The sequence below is a fragment of the Chiloscyllium punctatum genome, chromosome 2, assembly GCF_047496795.1.
Source record: "Chiloscyllium punctatum isolate Juve2018m chromosome 2, sChiPun1.3, whole genome shotgun sequence".
Taxonomy (NCBI): domain Eukaryota; kingdom Metazoa; phylum Chordata; class Chondrichthyes; order Orectolobiformes; family Hemiscylliidae; genus Chiloscyllium; species Chiloscyllium punctatum.
This window is the reverse complement of record NC_092740.1, coordinates 34,098,289-34,116,451: the sequence shown is the minus strand read 5'-3', so window position 1 is coordinate 34,116,451 and position 18,163 is coordinate 34,098,289. Positions and strand designations below refer to the sequence as shown.

Below are 18,163 nucleotides of genomic sequence, written 5' to 3'. Positions count from 1 at the left end.
GGTTCCAATCAAATGATTTTAAGATCACCCCAGGAGCAGGGGAACATACTCTTCAGTCCAACTCATCTACACCAACCATAATCCTAAACAAAACTAGTCCCACTTGCCTGTATTTGGCCCATATCCCTCTATTCATGTACTTATCCAAATGTCATTTCAATTATGCAACTGGACCTGTTTCCATCACTTCCCTGACAGTTCATTGCACAGAAAGTTATTCGTATGTGTAAAAAAAAGTTGTTCCTTGTATCCTTTGTAAACCTTTCTCAACTTAAAAATATACCTCTGCATATTTTGAATCCCCCAACCTGAGAAAAAGACCCTTGCTATTCATCTATCTATATCCCTCATTTTATAAACTTCTTGGGTGACCTTATAACCTCCTATGTAAAAATTATCCTAGCCTATCCAGCCTCTCCCTGTAACTCAAACCTTCCATTCCCAGCAACATCTTTGCAAATCATCTCTGAACCCTCTCCCATTTAATAATATCCTTCCTTATTTGGGCGACCAAAACTGAACACAATATTCCAGAAGAGGCCTCATCAATGTCCTATACAACCTCAGCATGACATCCCAACTCCTATACTGAAACGTCTGAGCAACGAAGGCAAGCATGCTAAACGCCTTCTTAATCACCCTGTCTATATGTGACACAGATTTCAAGAGAATTATGTCCCTGAACTCCTGGGTCTCTGTTCTACAACATTACCCAAGGCCCTGCCATTAACTGCATAAGTCCTATCCTTGTAATCTTAATCACCTTCTTCACTGTCTATTATGCCACCAATATTGGTATCATCTGCAAACTTACCAGCCGCCTAATGAAGAGTTTATGCTCAAAATGTCAACTCTCCTGTTCCTAATTTGCTGCCTGACCAGCTGTGCTTGTCCAGTGCCACACGTATTGACTCTGATCTCTAGCATCTACAGTCCTCACTTTCTCCTAAATTTTATTTCCAAATCATTTTTATAAATAACAAACAGAAGTGGACCCAGTACCAATCCCTGTACTGTTGGTCAAAGGCCTCCAGTCCAAAACAACAACCCTCCACCACCACACTCTGTCTCGTACATAAAACCAATTTTGCATCCAGTTGGCAAGCTCACCCCGAATCCCATGTGATCTATCTTTACTAATCAGTGTACCACGTGGAACCTCAAAGGCTTTACTAAAGTCCACGTAAACAACATCTACTGCTCAGGTAAGCCACATTTTTGGTACTTCCTTAAAAAACTCAATCAAGTTGGGTACAGACATGATTTTCCTTACACAAAGATTAGATTCCCTACAGTGTGGAAACAGGCCGTTTGGCCCAACAAGTCCACACCAACCCTCTGAAGAGTAACCCACCCAGACCCATTCCCCTACATTTACCCCTGACTAATGGACCTAACACTATGGGCAATTCAGCATGGCCTGCACATCTTTGGACAGTGGGAGGAAACCGGACCACCCAGAGGAAACCCACACAGACATGGGCAGAATGTACAAACTCCACACAGACAGTTGCCAGAGGCTGGAATTGAACCAGAGTCACTGGCACTGTGAGGCAGCAGTGTTGACTACTGAGCCACCATGCTGAGCATTCTTAATCATTCCTTATCTCTCCAAATGAATGTAATCAGAATCCCCTCTAAAAACGTGTCAGAATCAGAGATATCAGACTCTCAGATTTTTAGTTGCTCAGCTTCTCCTTACAGCCTTTGTAGTTCTCACACAATTGTCTTCTTCAGGTGGAAAACGGACAAGAGGAAGACGACGACCCAGGAAGAGTTCCCTATCATCTCAACTTGACAGCAAGATGCCGCCTTCAAAACTTTAATGAGACTAACATATTCCATATCCATAGGCTGGTAGTGCTCTGTTATCAATGAATAATCTCCAGTTGTAACGGTTGCACACTTTTTCTTTGACTAATTAATATATCATATTTAAACTGCCACTAAACACACTTAATAAACCATCAGAAAATTAGTACAAATTGTCAATTGTCTATATTAGGAAAATGTGATCACAAACTCCCCAAAAATCAAAAACTTATTTGCCTTTTTACCTTTTGATTTGTAGGAGTATCTGTCTCATCAGCATCTTCCTGCTGACCATACAGTGGACCCCCAAGAAGTTTTATTCGCTTCTCACACTGTTTCTTAGCAACTGTGAGCTGGTTGATGTACCTCTTCATGTTGCGAGCTCGGAGGAGATCTGCTTTCATGGCAGCGGATTCCTTTCCTTTGCTATCTGCATGGGACATTCAAAGGAGAAAGGTGGTGACTGGGTCGGTCTTTCCAAAACAAAGGGAAATGAATGATCATGGAAACCATAAAAAGCTTCAAAATACTCTAAATACCTTGCCTGCTTCAGGAGCTCATCACTGAAGCAAAAATCTGCAATGAGTCTGACAAAAGGGAAATCTCATATGATTTCCTCATAATCCTCAAACATATCCGTGGACTGTAGAGTTAGGCTTGCTTCGCAACACTACCCATTCGCACATGTGCTATCCAAGTTCGAGATGTTTGTAATTTTATCACTAAAACATAAATTCTAAAAAGACAAAGAACTGAATCCCACAGGCAAATTGAGGACGACTGCCCTTGGCTAAGTGAATCATAAACCTGTATCCATCATCCTTTATAAAAACACACAAATGGACAACAGAAAACTCACTCTGATGGATGATCTCTACAATTTAAGACCATAAGATGCAGAAACAGAAGGCGGCCATTCAACCCATCTGCCATTCAATGTGATTAGAGCTGATCTGATAATATTCAACTTAATTTGCTTATCTTTTCCCTCTAACCTTTGATTACCTCATTGATTAAAATTCTGTCTACTCCAGCCTCAAATGCCTTCTGCAGTAATGAATTCCACAGATTCACATCCTCAGAGAAAATTCCTCTTCATTTCCTTTGGACCAAGACTCATTCACAAAAGAGAACCTGTCCCCATCTATTGTCAAGTTCCTTAAGAATCTTATATGTTTCAATGAAGTTGCTTCCTCGTTAGTCTAAACATTAATGGGTACAGGCCCAATCTATTCAAACTCTTCTAATTAGATAATCCCTTTGTATCTGGAATCAACCAAGTGAACCTGCTGTGAACTGGCTTCAGTGCTAGTTCATCTTTCATTTGGTAAGTGGACCAAAACTGTTTATAATACTCCAGTTGTGATCTGACAATGCCTTCTCGTTTTAACAAGACCACACCTCCTTTTATACTTCATTCCTTTTGAATCAAAGGCCAACAGTCCATTTGCCCTCCCAATTATCAACTGAACTTGGATGTTAAATTTTTGAGATTCCTGCACAATGACCACTAAATCACTGCTGCAGCTTTCCTTATTTAATATTCAGATCTTCTGTTCTTCTTGCTAAAGTGCATAACCTCAAATCTTCCCACATTATATTCCATTTCTGACCACTCACTGAATCTATATACTCTAAACTTGTGCCATCTTCACTACTGTCTTCCCACCTATTTTAGTGTGATCCATAATCGTTCCAATAGTACACTCCCTTCTGTCATCAATATGAATGCATATAGGAAATAATTACACGCCAGCACAAATTCATGTGACACTCCACTAGGTACAGGCTGCCAGCATGAAAATGACCCCTTTAACCCAACTCTGTTTTCTATTATCCTCTACCCATGCTAATATACTATCACCGTGGCCTGTTATCTCAGATAAACAGTTTTATGTGTGGTACCTGATCAAACACCCATTGGAAATCCAAATATATTACATCTATTGGCTCTCCTTTATCCATCCTGTTTGTCCTCCTCAAAAGATTTGACAGACATGATTCCCCCTTCACGAAGCCATGCTGACTGCATGATTTTACGAGACATTTCTAAATGTTACACTTTCCAACAGATTCTAGCATTTTTCAATTAACACATATTGAACTAACTGACCTTTGGTTACCAGATTGTTGCCTTGCTTTCTTTTTACATAAGGGTACATCACATTGGCACTTTTCCAATCTTATGCAATTTGCCTGAACCTCAGGATTCTTGGGAGACAATTCCTACAAGTACGTTCGCTATCTTTGCAGGTTGTACTTTTAAAATTCTATTATGCAGCCCATCAAGGACATATTATATAACTTACACCAGTTCTGACCAGATAGATGCCATGGCTGGAAGAAGAGGGAGGTAGGTATACACAGAAACCAAGAGAAAGACAAACACCGACAGAATGTTATCCAATTATACATTGATGTCAACAACTTCATTGCCCCATATATCTGTCCTTTCATTTAAAGGAAGCATGACAAATTGAATATTGGCATTTGGATTAAAGCTTAAGCTCTGTTTACAAGATGCTTATATCTCAAGTTGCCAGCACAATATTGCAGATCCAGAACACTGAATAAAACCATCACAACAGGACATAAATAACAACAAAGAATTGTGGGTGCCACAAGACTGAAAAAGAAACAAAGTCCTCGAGAAACACAACAAGTCTGACGACAGGTCTGCATCTGTAGAGAGATACAGAACTAATGTTGCAAAACCAGTGACCCTTCCTCAGAGTCACAAAAGAACTGTACTGTATATGTGCAAGATGCAAATTGAACAAATCTGAACAATTAACAGATCTAATAATCACAATAAATACTATTACAACCAAATGTTTTGCAATTTTTTTCAACAAAAATTGATTCAAGTGAACCTATAATGTATCTCTGTTCACAGTAAGGTATTGTTATAGTTGAACATATTACAAACCAGCAATCTAAGTAAATTTAACAGTAAACACTTGAAGAACAGGTCACACTAAGAACCAGCTCTGTGATTATTCAAGTACCAGGAGTCCAAAACAAGCTTCCCAAATTAATAGAGTAAACAAAAAAAATTAAATGAATTTTAGTGATCTAATGAGCGTCTTTCCTTAAAATTACACAATCTCAAAATTATTAGAGATTTTGAAACAGTGTCGGAATTATAAAAACGATCCACAAGGATGATACTAGAACTGTGAAGGCATTAGTTATCAAAGACTGACAAGTTGGGACTCTCTCCCTTACATGAGAGAAAAGACAGATTACCTACATCCATAAATGTTAAGACAGCATTTCATACAGTAATCCTAAGAGCATTTTCTCACTTGCAGCAACTCCAACATGATGGTCCATAAATACAAATACAGACTAATAAACACATTAAAGACTTCAGGAGAAACTTCTTTGTTTAGTGCTGACAATGTGGAGGTCATAACCATGTAAGAGTAATCAGTGAACTCAATCATTTCACTTAAGGGAAAGCCAAAGAAGTATATCAGAAAAAAGACTTTAAAAATGAGTGCAGCTGAGATGGAGTGCAAGTTTCCAGAGTTTAATCAGTAGGAACCTTGCATATAAATGTAGAATTTAACTCTAAAGTAGTTTCTAAGAAGGACTGAAAGTGCTACTCATTGAAGCTTATGCTCTGGCGTAAGCCACAAACTACCGTGTCAGCTGACTAGCCTAAACCAGTCTTGTAGAAACAAACCAAGTATAAATTGGGAGGGGTTAATGCAGCTCTGCAACTGAGTGCGTCTGAGATGGAGTGCAACTCTCTGGAGTTTGGTGAATAGGGAAGAAGATTTTTGTTTGCTGGCACATTTCCACCAACCTTGCTCTGTAGAAATTGGATCTTTCTCCTCTACAGAGCTGGGAAATAAACCACAGCAGTTCTGTAACATGGAGTGAACATACCATGTCATTGATTGGTGAATATTTCTCTTTTTTACCTGTTCTGATATTTTGTTATTATTTTATAATATCCTATTGTAACTTATACTGCATCCACACTCTTTTTATACAGTTTTCATCATTTTTTTTAGCTTTTTGCAAATAGGGTCTACAGGATAACATTTTAGCTCTTTCTTTCCAGTCATCTTAAACATCTTTAAATTTAATTGTATATAGTAGGGGAGCCCAAGCCAGTGCATTGTACCATCTGCAGCATGTGAGAATTCCTAGATACTTCTGGTAGTCTGGATGACCACATCTACAGGAAGTGCTGCCAGTTTGAACAGCTTAAGTGTCCACTCTTGGAAGGTGAGCATTGGCTAGAGGCACAGCGGTGTATCCACGAGGCTGAAGGCACATACATAATATGTTTTCTGAAGTGATCACCCTACGGACCAAGGAGCTACAGGAAGAGAGGTAATGGGTAACCACCTGGCAGAAGAAAGGGAGGCAAGCTCAAAAGTCACAGTGAGAATCACACTCAATAACAAGTCTTCTGTGTTAGGGTTTCAGAATGAAGGTTGGTCCAGTTGCACAAGGACAAAGGAGCAAGAATCCAAGGAAATCAGTGATACCCGATTTGATCTATAGCATTTCTATAGTTGTAGTCACATCTGTGACTAAGGCATCCTGAAGGGGGAAGGGGTTAATTCAGATTATGGCATACATTAGTAACAACTATGCAGGTTGAATGTGGCGTGAGGTCTAGCATCAAGAATTCAGGAAGCTGAGCAGTAAATTAAAAAGCAGTTCCTCCATGGTTGTAGCCAGTACCACAGGCTAGCGAGTACAGAAATTGAATAGGGTAGACAAACATGTGGGTCAGGAGTTGGTGCAAGCAAGAGGGCTTTTGATTTCTGGATCACTAAAACGGTTTCTGGGAAGGTGAGACCTGTATAATGCAGCAGTCTACATTTGAACCAGAATTGGACTAACAGCCTTGCGGCACAATTTGTTAGTGCTGTTGGAGGAAATTGAACTAGCTCGGCATGGGGAGGAGGTACACAGAGCTGATACAATAGGGACACAGTATACTATGATCATGGAACCAAGAAAGAGGGCGTTGAGCCACGTTGCAATTTAAGGGAGTAGGTGACACTGGTTGGCCTCTGATACTAGGCGTATTACAAAGAAGACAGACAATTTAAGAAGTGGATTGGCATGTGGCATTGTGATATTGCCTTCACAGATGTGGTTGGGAGTGGGGGGAGTGTGTGCAAGATTGGCAACTCTCAATCTGGGGTACATGATATTCAGGCAAATGCACCGTCAGGGAGACAAAAGCTACATGGATAAGCACTTCATCTGTCATAAGATTCAGGGCTATAGGGCAAGTGCTAGAGTGTGACATTAGAGTATATAGTTCAGTGCAGACTTAAAGGGCCAAAGGATCTCTTCTGTGCTGTATGACTCTGTGACATGTCCATTTGCTCAGACTGAATAAGACAAGAGGAACTTTACGTGCCATCTTATCACCAAAGTGAATAAATGGCTTTGGTAAACATTCCACATTAAAAAAAAAGTGCCATGTAATTAAGTTAAATATTCTATTATTTTGCTTCCAAAATATGAGTAACTGTTCTGTGATTCTGTGTAAGCAACATTTTTTTCTGTAGAATGGAGTAAACTTAGTGTATTTGTTAAGTACCATTCATTTGAAAGGGTGAGCTTAGATCAGTAGCCTGAGCCATTTGAAAAATAACAAAATCATCACATTTTGAATCCTGGAACATATTATGCAAAGTGCTTGCATCAGTAGGTGAGATGTCAGATACCCTGTGAGATGTACCAAGTGAGAGATCAATATGCCAGATTGAAAGCAGAGGAACAATTTCATATATGATGACTCATGTTTGTAGTCACCATGTTGTTAGCTTTGGCAGCTGACGGCATTGCTTGTGCATCATCCAAAGGATCACAGCAAAAATAAGCATTGCAGCATCTCAAAAATGATTCATTGGGTTTAAATCCATGCAATAGTGTATGAGGATAGATGATGCAGTCAAAAAATTACGTTTTTAGGAATTGACACAAAGTAGAGGGGCTTGGACACTTGGCCATTCAGTGTAGGAAACAAATTAATTAAAGCTGCTTCTTTGCTGAGGCAGCTGTCTACCCACTGCATTTGGGGAATGGGGGTAGGAAGGAGGCGGCTGCAAGGGAAGTTTGGAGGTGGGGCAAGAGTCAGCAAAGCAGGAAAGGGGCAGGTCGGATAGAAGTATGGGAAAATCTTGGTTAGGAATTGAGGGGTCTACACAAGATGATCATAATAGGTTAGGAAAGACAGGGAGGCTTTAGTGGGATGTGGGGCCAGGCACAGGAACAGGATGCAAAGGGAAGGGGAAGAGACAGGGAAGCTACGAGAGAAAGGAGGGAGGGAGATAGTGAAGAGGGAGAAGATAGGAAGGGTCAGAAACAATGACACTACACGTGCTTGTCCAAATACCCATATATCAACTCAAATGCAGACGGCAATGTTACTACATGGTTGTATCACCAAATAAAGTAGGTGGGGAATATGAAAAATTTAAAAAAGCCAGAAACTTTCTAAATGAATTCTTTGGGAAAAAAAATGATTTATAACTGAAAACCTTTGAGAGTGTGGTGATGGAAAGTTAGAGATAAAGACAGCAGAGTGTCAAAAGACAGACTGTTTTCCAATAGAGTCATAGAGATGTACAGCATGGAAAGAGACCCTTCAGTCCAACTTGTTCATGCCGACCAGAGATACCTTAATCTATTCCCATTTACCAGTATTTAGCCCATATCCCTCTAAACCAGTCTTATTCAAAACTCCTTCCAGATGCCTTTTAAATGCTGTAATTGCACCAGCATCCACTACTTCTACTGCCAGCATTTTCCATACACGCATCATGCTTATATGAAAAGAGCTGCTCCTTAGTTCCCTTTTAAATCCTTCCCTTCTCACCCTAAACCTATGCCCTCTAGTTCTGGACTCCCCCATCCCAGGGGGGAAAAAACCTGTCTATTTACCCTAATCATGCCCCTCATGATTTTATAAACCTCCATAAGTTCACCCCTCTGTCTTCGATGCACCATGAAGAACAGTTTCAGCCTCCTATGTTCACATCCAAATAATTTATATAAATGATGAAAAGCATAGTCCTAACATTGATGCTTATGCCAGATGCCTCCAATCTGAAAAAACAGCCCTGTATCACCATCCTCTGTCTCTACCTTCAAACCAGTTCTGTATCCAAATGGCTAGTTCTCCCTATATTCCATGTGATCGGACCTTGCTAACCAGTATACCACACGGAATCTTGTTGAACACCTTACTGAAGTCATATATGTCACATCCACCACTCTGCCCTCATCAATCCTCTCTGTTGCTTCTTCAAAAAAAGTTTAATCAAGTTAGTGAGACATGATTCCCCATGCACAAAGCCTTGATGACTTCCCGAAACAGTCCTTGCCTATCCAAATCCATGCAAGTCCTGTCGCTTGGGATTCCCGCCAACAACTTGCCCACCACGGATGTCAGGCTCACCGATCTACAGTTCCCTGGCTTTTCCTTACCATCTTTCTTAAAATAGTAGCACCACGTTAGCCAATCTCCAATCCTCCAGCACTTCAATGTTCTAAATATCTCAGCAAGGGGCCTAGTAATCACTTCCCTAGCTTTCCACAGAGTTCTAGGGTACACCTGATCAGATCCTGGGGATTTATCCATCTTTATGCATTTTAAGACATCCAGCGCCTTCTCTGCAATATGGACAATTTTGCACCACATTCTGTAATACTTTGAGGGAAGGGGATTGCAAAATCCAATGTTTTGGAAACTAACAGGATTATCAGAGGGCTATAAGAAACACGTGATTATCTTCATTAGAAAGCATTGTGAAAAGGGAAGTAAAACAATACCAGAAAAGAGACTATGTTAGACAGCACTGACCCTACTCTCCTTGGGTGAACAAGCAGTGACACTGCTCCACTCTCAAAAAAAATCCTTGCTAAATCCTTTCACATGGTCTACCTCGGAGGATTTTACTTGTGGATTTGGTAGCTATTGGTTACAAATGAAGTTAGGATGACTCTCGGATTTAGGAATTTGTTCAGTTTATACTTCAGTATTTTTATTATAATTTGTTCTGATTAGACTGTCCAGTTCAATCACAGCCATTACTCTGCATGCTTTATTGTCGTGAAATAAAGCAGTTTAATCATTTGTACTTTGACTCAAGCAACCAAATCTATAACATTTAAAAAAGGTTATGGGAACACACAACAGGATGCACATGAAAGGGAAATATTGGGCTTGAATCATCAAGTTCATACTTTTCTAAAACCCGTGGAATGCATCATATTAACAGAAGTTAGGAAGTGGATGACTATTTTTTTTGAAAATGGCTAAGACCTCTAAGATAGCAATACTATACTCAATAGAATAACTAGAATGGTAAAGATAATGGTAGAAATATTGTAAGTGGATGAACAATTGCAGATATCAAAAACAACACTGGATTGGAAACAGTGAAAAAATGGTGAAGATGACAACAAGAAGCTTGCATGAACAGCGGTATTTGCACAAGAGCAAGTGGGGAACCTCGGTTTGTAAGTAAGTGAAGGTAAGGACTCACTTGCTGCAGACTAATTCAAAGAAATAGAAGCCGTTCAATCAATGAGGCACTAAGGGACTTGGCTCTATATATACACATAAGACACTCAAGGTAACAACAGGTTTGCAGCGTAGTTAATAATGCTTACAGCACACTGAGCTTTATTAATGGGGATCATAGTACAAAAACAAAGAGGATCTACAAAATTGAATAAAACACTAGTTGACTTCAACTGGAACACTGTGTCCAGTTCTAAGTGCCAAAGCTTGGCAAGATTTGAAAGGATTTGAGAGAATGGAGAAATTAATCATACGTATGGATGGAATGAGGAATTTCAGTTACATAAATAGATGGAGAGCTTGGAGAAATTAGGATTATTTTCCTTGGGGAAATAGATTGACTGGAAGTTTGATAGAGATAAAATCATGGTGCTATGGACAAATAGGGAGCAGCATTCGCACTGGGTGGAAAAATCAAGAAACAAAGGGTACAAATTTAAGTGACTGGCAAAAGAAACAATGGAGACAGGAGGAGAAACCTCGTCACTCAATGAGTGGTTATAAATGGTGTGGAACACACTGCCTTAATGTATTGGAGGCAATCTCAAGGACGGAGAGGGAGTGGGAGTGGGAGCGGGAGCGGATTGTCATGTGTACAGAGTCACAGTGAAAAGCTTTGCCTTGTGAGCAATTCTGGCAGATCACAGAGTTAGGTAGCACAGGTAAGTAAATAATAGGTAAACAGCAGCAAAAACTAAAACACAGATACAGGGAAATGCTAAGAGTTTGAGAGTCCATTCAGTATTCTAACAGTAAGGTAGAAACGGTTTCAAAACCGACCAGTGTGTGTGTACCTTCTCCCCAATGTTAGAGATTGTAGAAAAGCATTGCCAGGATGGGATGGATCTTTGAGAATGCTGGTGGTGTTTCCTTGACAGCGGGCCTGGTTGATGGATTCTATAGTTGGGAGGTTGGCTTTTGTGATCGTCGGGGTCGAGTTCGCCACTCTCTGTAACCGTCTCCAATCGTGAATGGTACAGTTGCCATACCAGGTAGTGATACATCCAGACAGAATGCTCTCGATGGTGCACCTATAAAAGTTGGCAAGGGTATTTGCCATCAAGCCAAATTTCCTCAGCTCCCTGAGGAAGAAGAGAAGTTATTGGGCCTTTATAACCAGTGTGTCCACATGAAGAGTCCAAGAAAGCTTGTTGTGGATGACCACTCTCAGGAGCTTGACACTTTCCACCTCTGTGCTGTAGGGATCATGAGTTACATCTCACCGAGAGTCAATAATGTGTTCCTTGGTTTTGCCGGCATTGAGAGCTAGGTTGTTCTCAGTACACCATTTTTCCAGATCTTCCACCTCCCTTCTGTAGTCTGTTTCGTCGCCATCTGAGATGCAACAGACTATGGTGGTGTCATCAGCGAACTTGCAAATGGCATTAGTCCGGTATTTGGCGACGCAGTCATGGGTATACAGGAGTACAGTGGGGGGGTTGAGTATGAACCCCTGGGGGGCTCCAGTGTTGAGTGTTAATGAGGATGACGATTATGATGAATGATAACATCAGTGCAATAGTGACAAAGAGTATTGGAACAGAAAATCTACCTGTGGGATCAGTCGGGATACAGCTAATAAGCAACAAGAGGCAGGATATGCAGTGGGAATACAAGCATCTCAACAGTACTGATGAGGTAAACAATGACATTGACCAAGAAATTAGAGATGCATACAACATTGGTACAACACTACTCATGGCTGATTTTAACGGCACATTGGCAAATCACATTAGCAACAATTCTACTGCAGATGAATTCCTAGATGTTGTGCAATTTTTTTAGATTAGTATATTGAGGAACCAACCAAAGAGAGGTTTTTCTATTTGGTTTGGTTCCATGAGAAGATGTTAATCTTGTTGCACAAAGTCTTTTAGGAAACAGTGCTTATAACATGAGGAAGTGAATCAGTCTAATCTGAAATTAGGGTCCGAAACCTAAACAAAGGAAATTATGAAATTATGAAGGGGAGTTGGCGGTGATATAAGGGCCAACTTTATAAAAGGTACGAGAGCGGATGAGTTTGCAATCTCATACTTGCACCATGCCCAAATCAGCTTACTTTCACCACCATAACGTCTCCCAACTTTGCCACCAGTTCAGCTCATCTGCTGCTGAAACACATTCATGCCTTTGTCGTCTCTGAATAGGAGGATTCCACTGCACACTTGGCTGGCCTTTTACCTTCTCCATTCTACCCTCTGTAAACCTAAGATCATGAAAATCTCTGTAGCCTATCTTGCTACACACAGGAAATCCCATTCGTGTTCAATAGTTTAACTCTCAAATTCTCATCCTCAATCACCACAACCCACCAGGATTTCAAGACACTAATTCAATCCTCAAACATTCAAGATAGTGAATACTTCACCACTAAGCCTGCATCCTCAGTTGCCTAGGTCCTAAGTACAGGAATGTCCTCCTAGCACTTCCTCACTTTCCTCCATTAAGGCACTCCTTAAAATAAAACTCTTTCACCAAGCTTTCAAAGAACTTTCTTACACCAGTCGTTTAAATAAAGATAATCCCCCTGTGAAGTGACTAAAGACATTTTATTAAAAGGTGCTATATCAATACCAGTTGTTGTTGAGTAAGTGGATTTCAAACAGCGATCTAATTCTATATGGGGAATAAATCACAGACCACTGAACACTGCCAAAGGAAGTCAGGATTTGCAGCCAATTGAGAGAGATATGTAATGATCATCAATTTGTAATTAAGGTGAAGCTTCAGCTATTCTTAAATGCATGCAAACAAATATAAAATCACAATTCTGAAAAATCAAGGATTACTGACTTGCATTTTCCTCAATTTTGTCTAACAAATGTTTTTTGATGATTCAAGTGTACTACACTGGGAATGGTTGTGTTTAAGAGAATAATACATTATCAGAATTATTTTTATTTAGGGGTGGTACAGTGGCTCAGCGGTTGGCACTGCTGCCTCAGAGTACCAGGGACCCAGGTTCAATTCCAGCCTCTGGTGACTGTGTGGAGTTTACACATTCTCCCCGTGTCTGTGTGGGTTTCCTCCACGTGATCCTGTTTCTTCCCACAGTCCAAAGATGTTTCCAGCATCTGCAGTCATTGTTTTTACCTCAAAAGATGTACAGGTCAGGTGAATTGACCATGCTAAATTGCCCATAGTGTTAGTTGCATTAGTCAGAGGGAAATGGGTCTGAGAGGGTTACTCTTCGGAAGGTCAGTGTGCACTTGTTGGGCCAATGGACTGTTTCCACACTGTAGGGAATCTAATCTAATCTAACCTAGTTGCAATCTGACAAATAAACTGTGGAATATTTTGCTCTGAGACTTTAGCTGTTATTCTTTCATGACCACAAGGGTGCAGTAGATGCTGTAAAATACTTGTTAAAATTTAAAAACTCAAAATCAGCAGCAGAGAAAAAAATAATTGAACATAAATCCATTCCAAACTATGCTAAACATCCAATAATATAAGATTTTACAGCCCTGACTTAGCTCATTCAGCCCAACTGCATCATGATGGCGTCTATACTTCATGTTTCCACTCTTTACACTACAGGAAGTGCTCCTGCAATATTGGTGTTCATCGTCCAAAACACTAGAATCTGTAGGAAATACTCCAGAGTTAAGGCTGGCAAAAATAATGGCACTATTTAAAATGAAAAGGAAAGGTAAAAAACAAACAAACAGTTACAAGCAAGTTAGCCCAACATCAGTAGTGGGGAAAATACTACTGCATTATAAAAGACAATAAGACCATAAGACATAGGAGTGGAAGTAATGTCATTTGGCCCATCGACTTCCCAATGTCCACCCTTTCTAAGCCATGCATTATCTTGTAATCTTCTATTAGACCTCCCTTCAACCTTCTAAACTCAAAGGATTACAGTCCCAGGATCCTCAGCCGTTTATAATATTTAGGCCTACCATTCCAGGGATCATCTGTGTGAATCTCCGCTGGACACGCTCCAGTGCCAGTATGTCCTTGCTGAGGTGTGGGGCCCAAAATTGTACATAGTGTTCGAAATCGGGCTTAACTAGAGCCTTAAAAATCTCAGAAGCACATCTCTGCTTTTATATTCCAACCCTCTTGAGATAAATGACAGCATTATATTCACTTTCTTAATCACAGACTCAACCTGCAAGTTAACCTTTAGAGAATCCTGGACTAGCACTCCCAGATGATCCCTTTGTACTTGGGCTTTATGAATTTTCTTACTGTTTAGAAAATAGTCCACGCCTGTATTCTTTTTTCCCCCCAAAGTGCAAGACCTCACATTTGCTCACATTGAATTTCATCAGCCATTTCCTGGACTACTCTCCTAAACTGTCTAAAACTTTCCACAGCCTCCCCATCTCCTCAGTACTACCTGCCTGTCTACCTAACTTCGTATCCTCGGCAAACTTCGCCAGAACGCCCCACAGTCACTTCATCCAGATCATTAATATATAAAAGGGAACAGCTGCAGCCCCAACACAGAATCCTGTAGAACACCACTTGTCACCAGCTACCATTCCAAAAAAGAACCTTTTATCCCAACTCTCTGCCTTCTGTCAGACAGCCAATCCTCAATCCATCTTTTATAACGTCTGGCTCATTACATAGCACTAAGTCCAGAATAGCCTGCTCCCTTGTGGACTCCATCACAAGCTGTTCCAAAAAGCCATCCTGTAAGCATTCCATGAATTCCCTTTCTTTGGATCCACCAGCAACATCATTCACCCAGTCCACCTGCATACTGAAATCCCCATGATCACCGTGACCTTGCCTTTCTGACATAACATATCTATTTCCCGGTATATCTTGCGCCCCTGGTCCTGACCACTGTTGAGAGATCTGTACATAATTCCCATTACGGTTTTTTTGCCTTTGTAGTTCCTCAACTTCACCCACACAGACTCCACATCATCTGACCCTATGTCATCCAGTGCCATAGATTTAATTTAATTCTTAACTAACAAGGCAATCCCCACCCCCTCTGCCCACCTCCCTGTCTTTTCACTAAGTTGTAAATCCTTGGATGTTTAACTGCCAGTCCTGAACCCCCTGCAATCACGACTCTGTGATACCTACCACATCATAATCATTCGCGATGATTCGCACTGTTAATTCATCTACTTTGTCATGAACACTACGAGCATTCAGGTAAAGTGTCTTAATGTTAAACTTTCTTATCATTATTAGAGATATTGGAAATTGTAAGTTATCATGCATTCCTATTCTGCCTGGAGCTTAAACCCACCTACACACATCTATCCTGCTACTTATCTTTCCATTTAACTCCCTACTCCCTGTCTCTTTCGCTTTCCCTTCCCCCCGACTCAGAAGTTTAAAGTCCTAGTGACCACCCTATTTATCTTTTTTGCGAGAACACTGGTTCCAGATCGGTTCAGGTAGAGACCGTCCTAACGGTACACATCCCCCAGTTCTGAAACGGATGCCAATGCTCCATGAAATGGAATCCCTCTTTCCCACACCAATCCCTTAGCCATGTGTTTACCTCCCTAACTTTCTTATCCTTACGCCAAGTGGAACGTGGCTCAGGCAGTAATCCAGACATTATGACCCTTGAGGACCTGTACTTCAATTTCCTTCCTAGTGCTTGATAATCCCCAAACAGGTCCTGCACCCGAGCGTTGCCTATGTTGTTAGTCCCAACTTGGACCACAACAACTGGATCCTCTCCCTCCCACTCCAATATCCTTTCAAGCTGGTCGGAGATGTCCTTCACCCTGGCACCAGGCAGGCAACACACCATACGGGACTCCCAATCCAGCCTACATAGGATATTATCCATCCCCCCTAATTATAGAATCAGAATATAGAATTTATAAATTATAAAAAACATGATGTTGGAACACTTGGACAGCACTAACAGATTGGACAAAACCAACATGGGTTTATTGAAAGCAAATCATGTTTAACAAGATTACGAGATTTTTGAGAATGTAATTAATAGAACAGATAAAGGAGAACCATTGGATGTGGTACATTTGAATTTTCAGAAGGCTTTTGATATCAAGCATCCCCTCAATAGTTTCACATGGTGACAAATTTCATATTCTAACCAGTTTTAATCAAGAAGTTCCTCCCAAATTCTTTATTCTATTTAATAACGCTAACTTATCACTTATGCCCTCCAAGTTTAAGTATCCCAATTGGAAATTGTTCCAGGATCTTAAAGCCCTTGCACAATCTTACGATGCCATGGAGTTACTCTTTACTGGGCACAAATAGCACAATGTGAATAGAATTAAGAAGGAAAGAGAGAAATACATGGAGAACAAGGCTGACAACTGAAGTGGGAATGTTAGAAAGACATAGATAGGAGCTTTTGCAGTAGTCCAGCTAGCATTAAATGGGAGAGTTTATCGAATAGTCTTTCAATATTGTAACAGTAAGATTAGAGCCTGCTATGTCTTTGAATACAATGTATTGTAGTATTTGTCTTCATAGATATACAAAGTGCTAGAAAGAAGCCCAAACCTGAAGACAGTTCTTGACCTTTCCTTCTCCTCAACCAGTTTGTCTTAAACTCAAATTCTTGGATGTAGGCATAAAACCACACAACAAAAGATGGTGGCAGCAATGGGATCCACTGCCTGGAAAATAGTGGTAGCAATGAAGATTAAGAAACAAAATGGAAACTGTTTGGAGAATTTTTAAAAAAAGATACTTTACAAAATCATTAGTGCGGTTTTAGGACCGGATTAACAGCCAGAAAATCCACAGAGCTGAACAGCTGCTATGATGAAAATATGAACACAAAGTCTGTGCAGGTAAATAACAAAGCCAGAAACTGAGTAATAGGGGTAACAAGCCTTTAAAACAGAAAGCAGTAAAAGCCCAACAGCAACCTGGGAATAAATTCAAACAGTGAACCTGCAAAAGGTGGTTGGACAACCAAAGCAAATTCCACTCTGAAAAGAAAAAGGTTTACCACTCCAAATGTTAGGTTGTAAACAGAATTAAGGTAATTCAAGAATTCAAGTTATTTATTCGATGATAAGTGGATTGAAAATAAACTTTTGCCTGGCCAGTGAAAAACAAACACACATAACTCTGACAAAGCAAATGAAGAAGTTTTGTCAGTAATAGGCTTAAAAAGTAAGTAGATTGAAAAAAAGAAATCAGCAGCAAAATCATTTATTCGCCTTTGCAGTTTCAGAGCCCTAGCAGTAAAATTAGCTTAATCTTATTACTATAATTTGTCAGGTTTTATTGAACAATGGAGAGGCTATATAATTTTTACGGATTTTAAGGAGGAGGAAACTAAAAATGAATAAGTAGTGTGTTAATCTGATCACATGGCATCAAATCAGAAGCAAAAATATCAATGACAGCCACTTTATGCAGTCACAAAATCATTGATTATTATCGACTGATGCCATTCTGAAAATGTTTATACCCACATATCATTTAGAAATCTATCACCCATCGCAGAAAAGGAATATATTAATCCATCTCTCTGAAGATGTCATGTTGTAAAGGAAACCCAAGCTTTATATTACACGCAGCACCTTGAACAGCGGAATTCTACAGTGTATTGACTACTAAAAGCACAATAAACCATTTTACTACAAGACACAAGCTTCTCATCTGAAAAAATGCACTGGCTCGAAGTGCAGAGGATGTTGGTTCAAACGCAACATTCAAGAGGGCAGGATGATTTGGATAGAAGTAATGTGCAAAGCTACGTGGAAAAGGCATGGGTTTGGCTCTGGATAATGATGCTTATTTGAAGAGGTGATACAGATGTGCTGAATAGCTTCCCTCGGCACTATAACACTTCTG

General features: G+C 40.2%; 1 protein-coding gene across 3 annotated transcripts in view; it reads right to left on the bottom strand.

Annotated features, from left to right (window-relative positions):
* The window catches only part of snx25 (sorting nexin 25), a 317,654-nt gene that overhangs the window by 81,575 nt on the left and 217,916 nt on the right, over positions 1–18,163 (bottom strand). For all 3 annotated transcript variants that reach the window (XM_072595279.1, XM_072595271.1, XM_072595263.1), the window contains one exon: positions 2,058–2,242. In XM_072595279.1, coding sequence (XP_072451380.1) covers positions 2,058–2,242 — 185 coding nt within the window. The remainder of the gene's footprint in view (positions 1–2,057; positions 2,243–18,163) is intronic.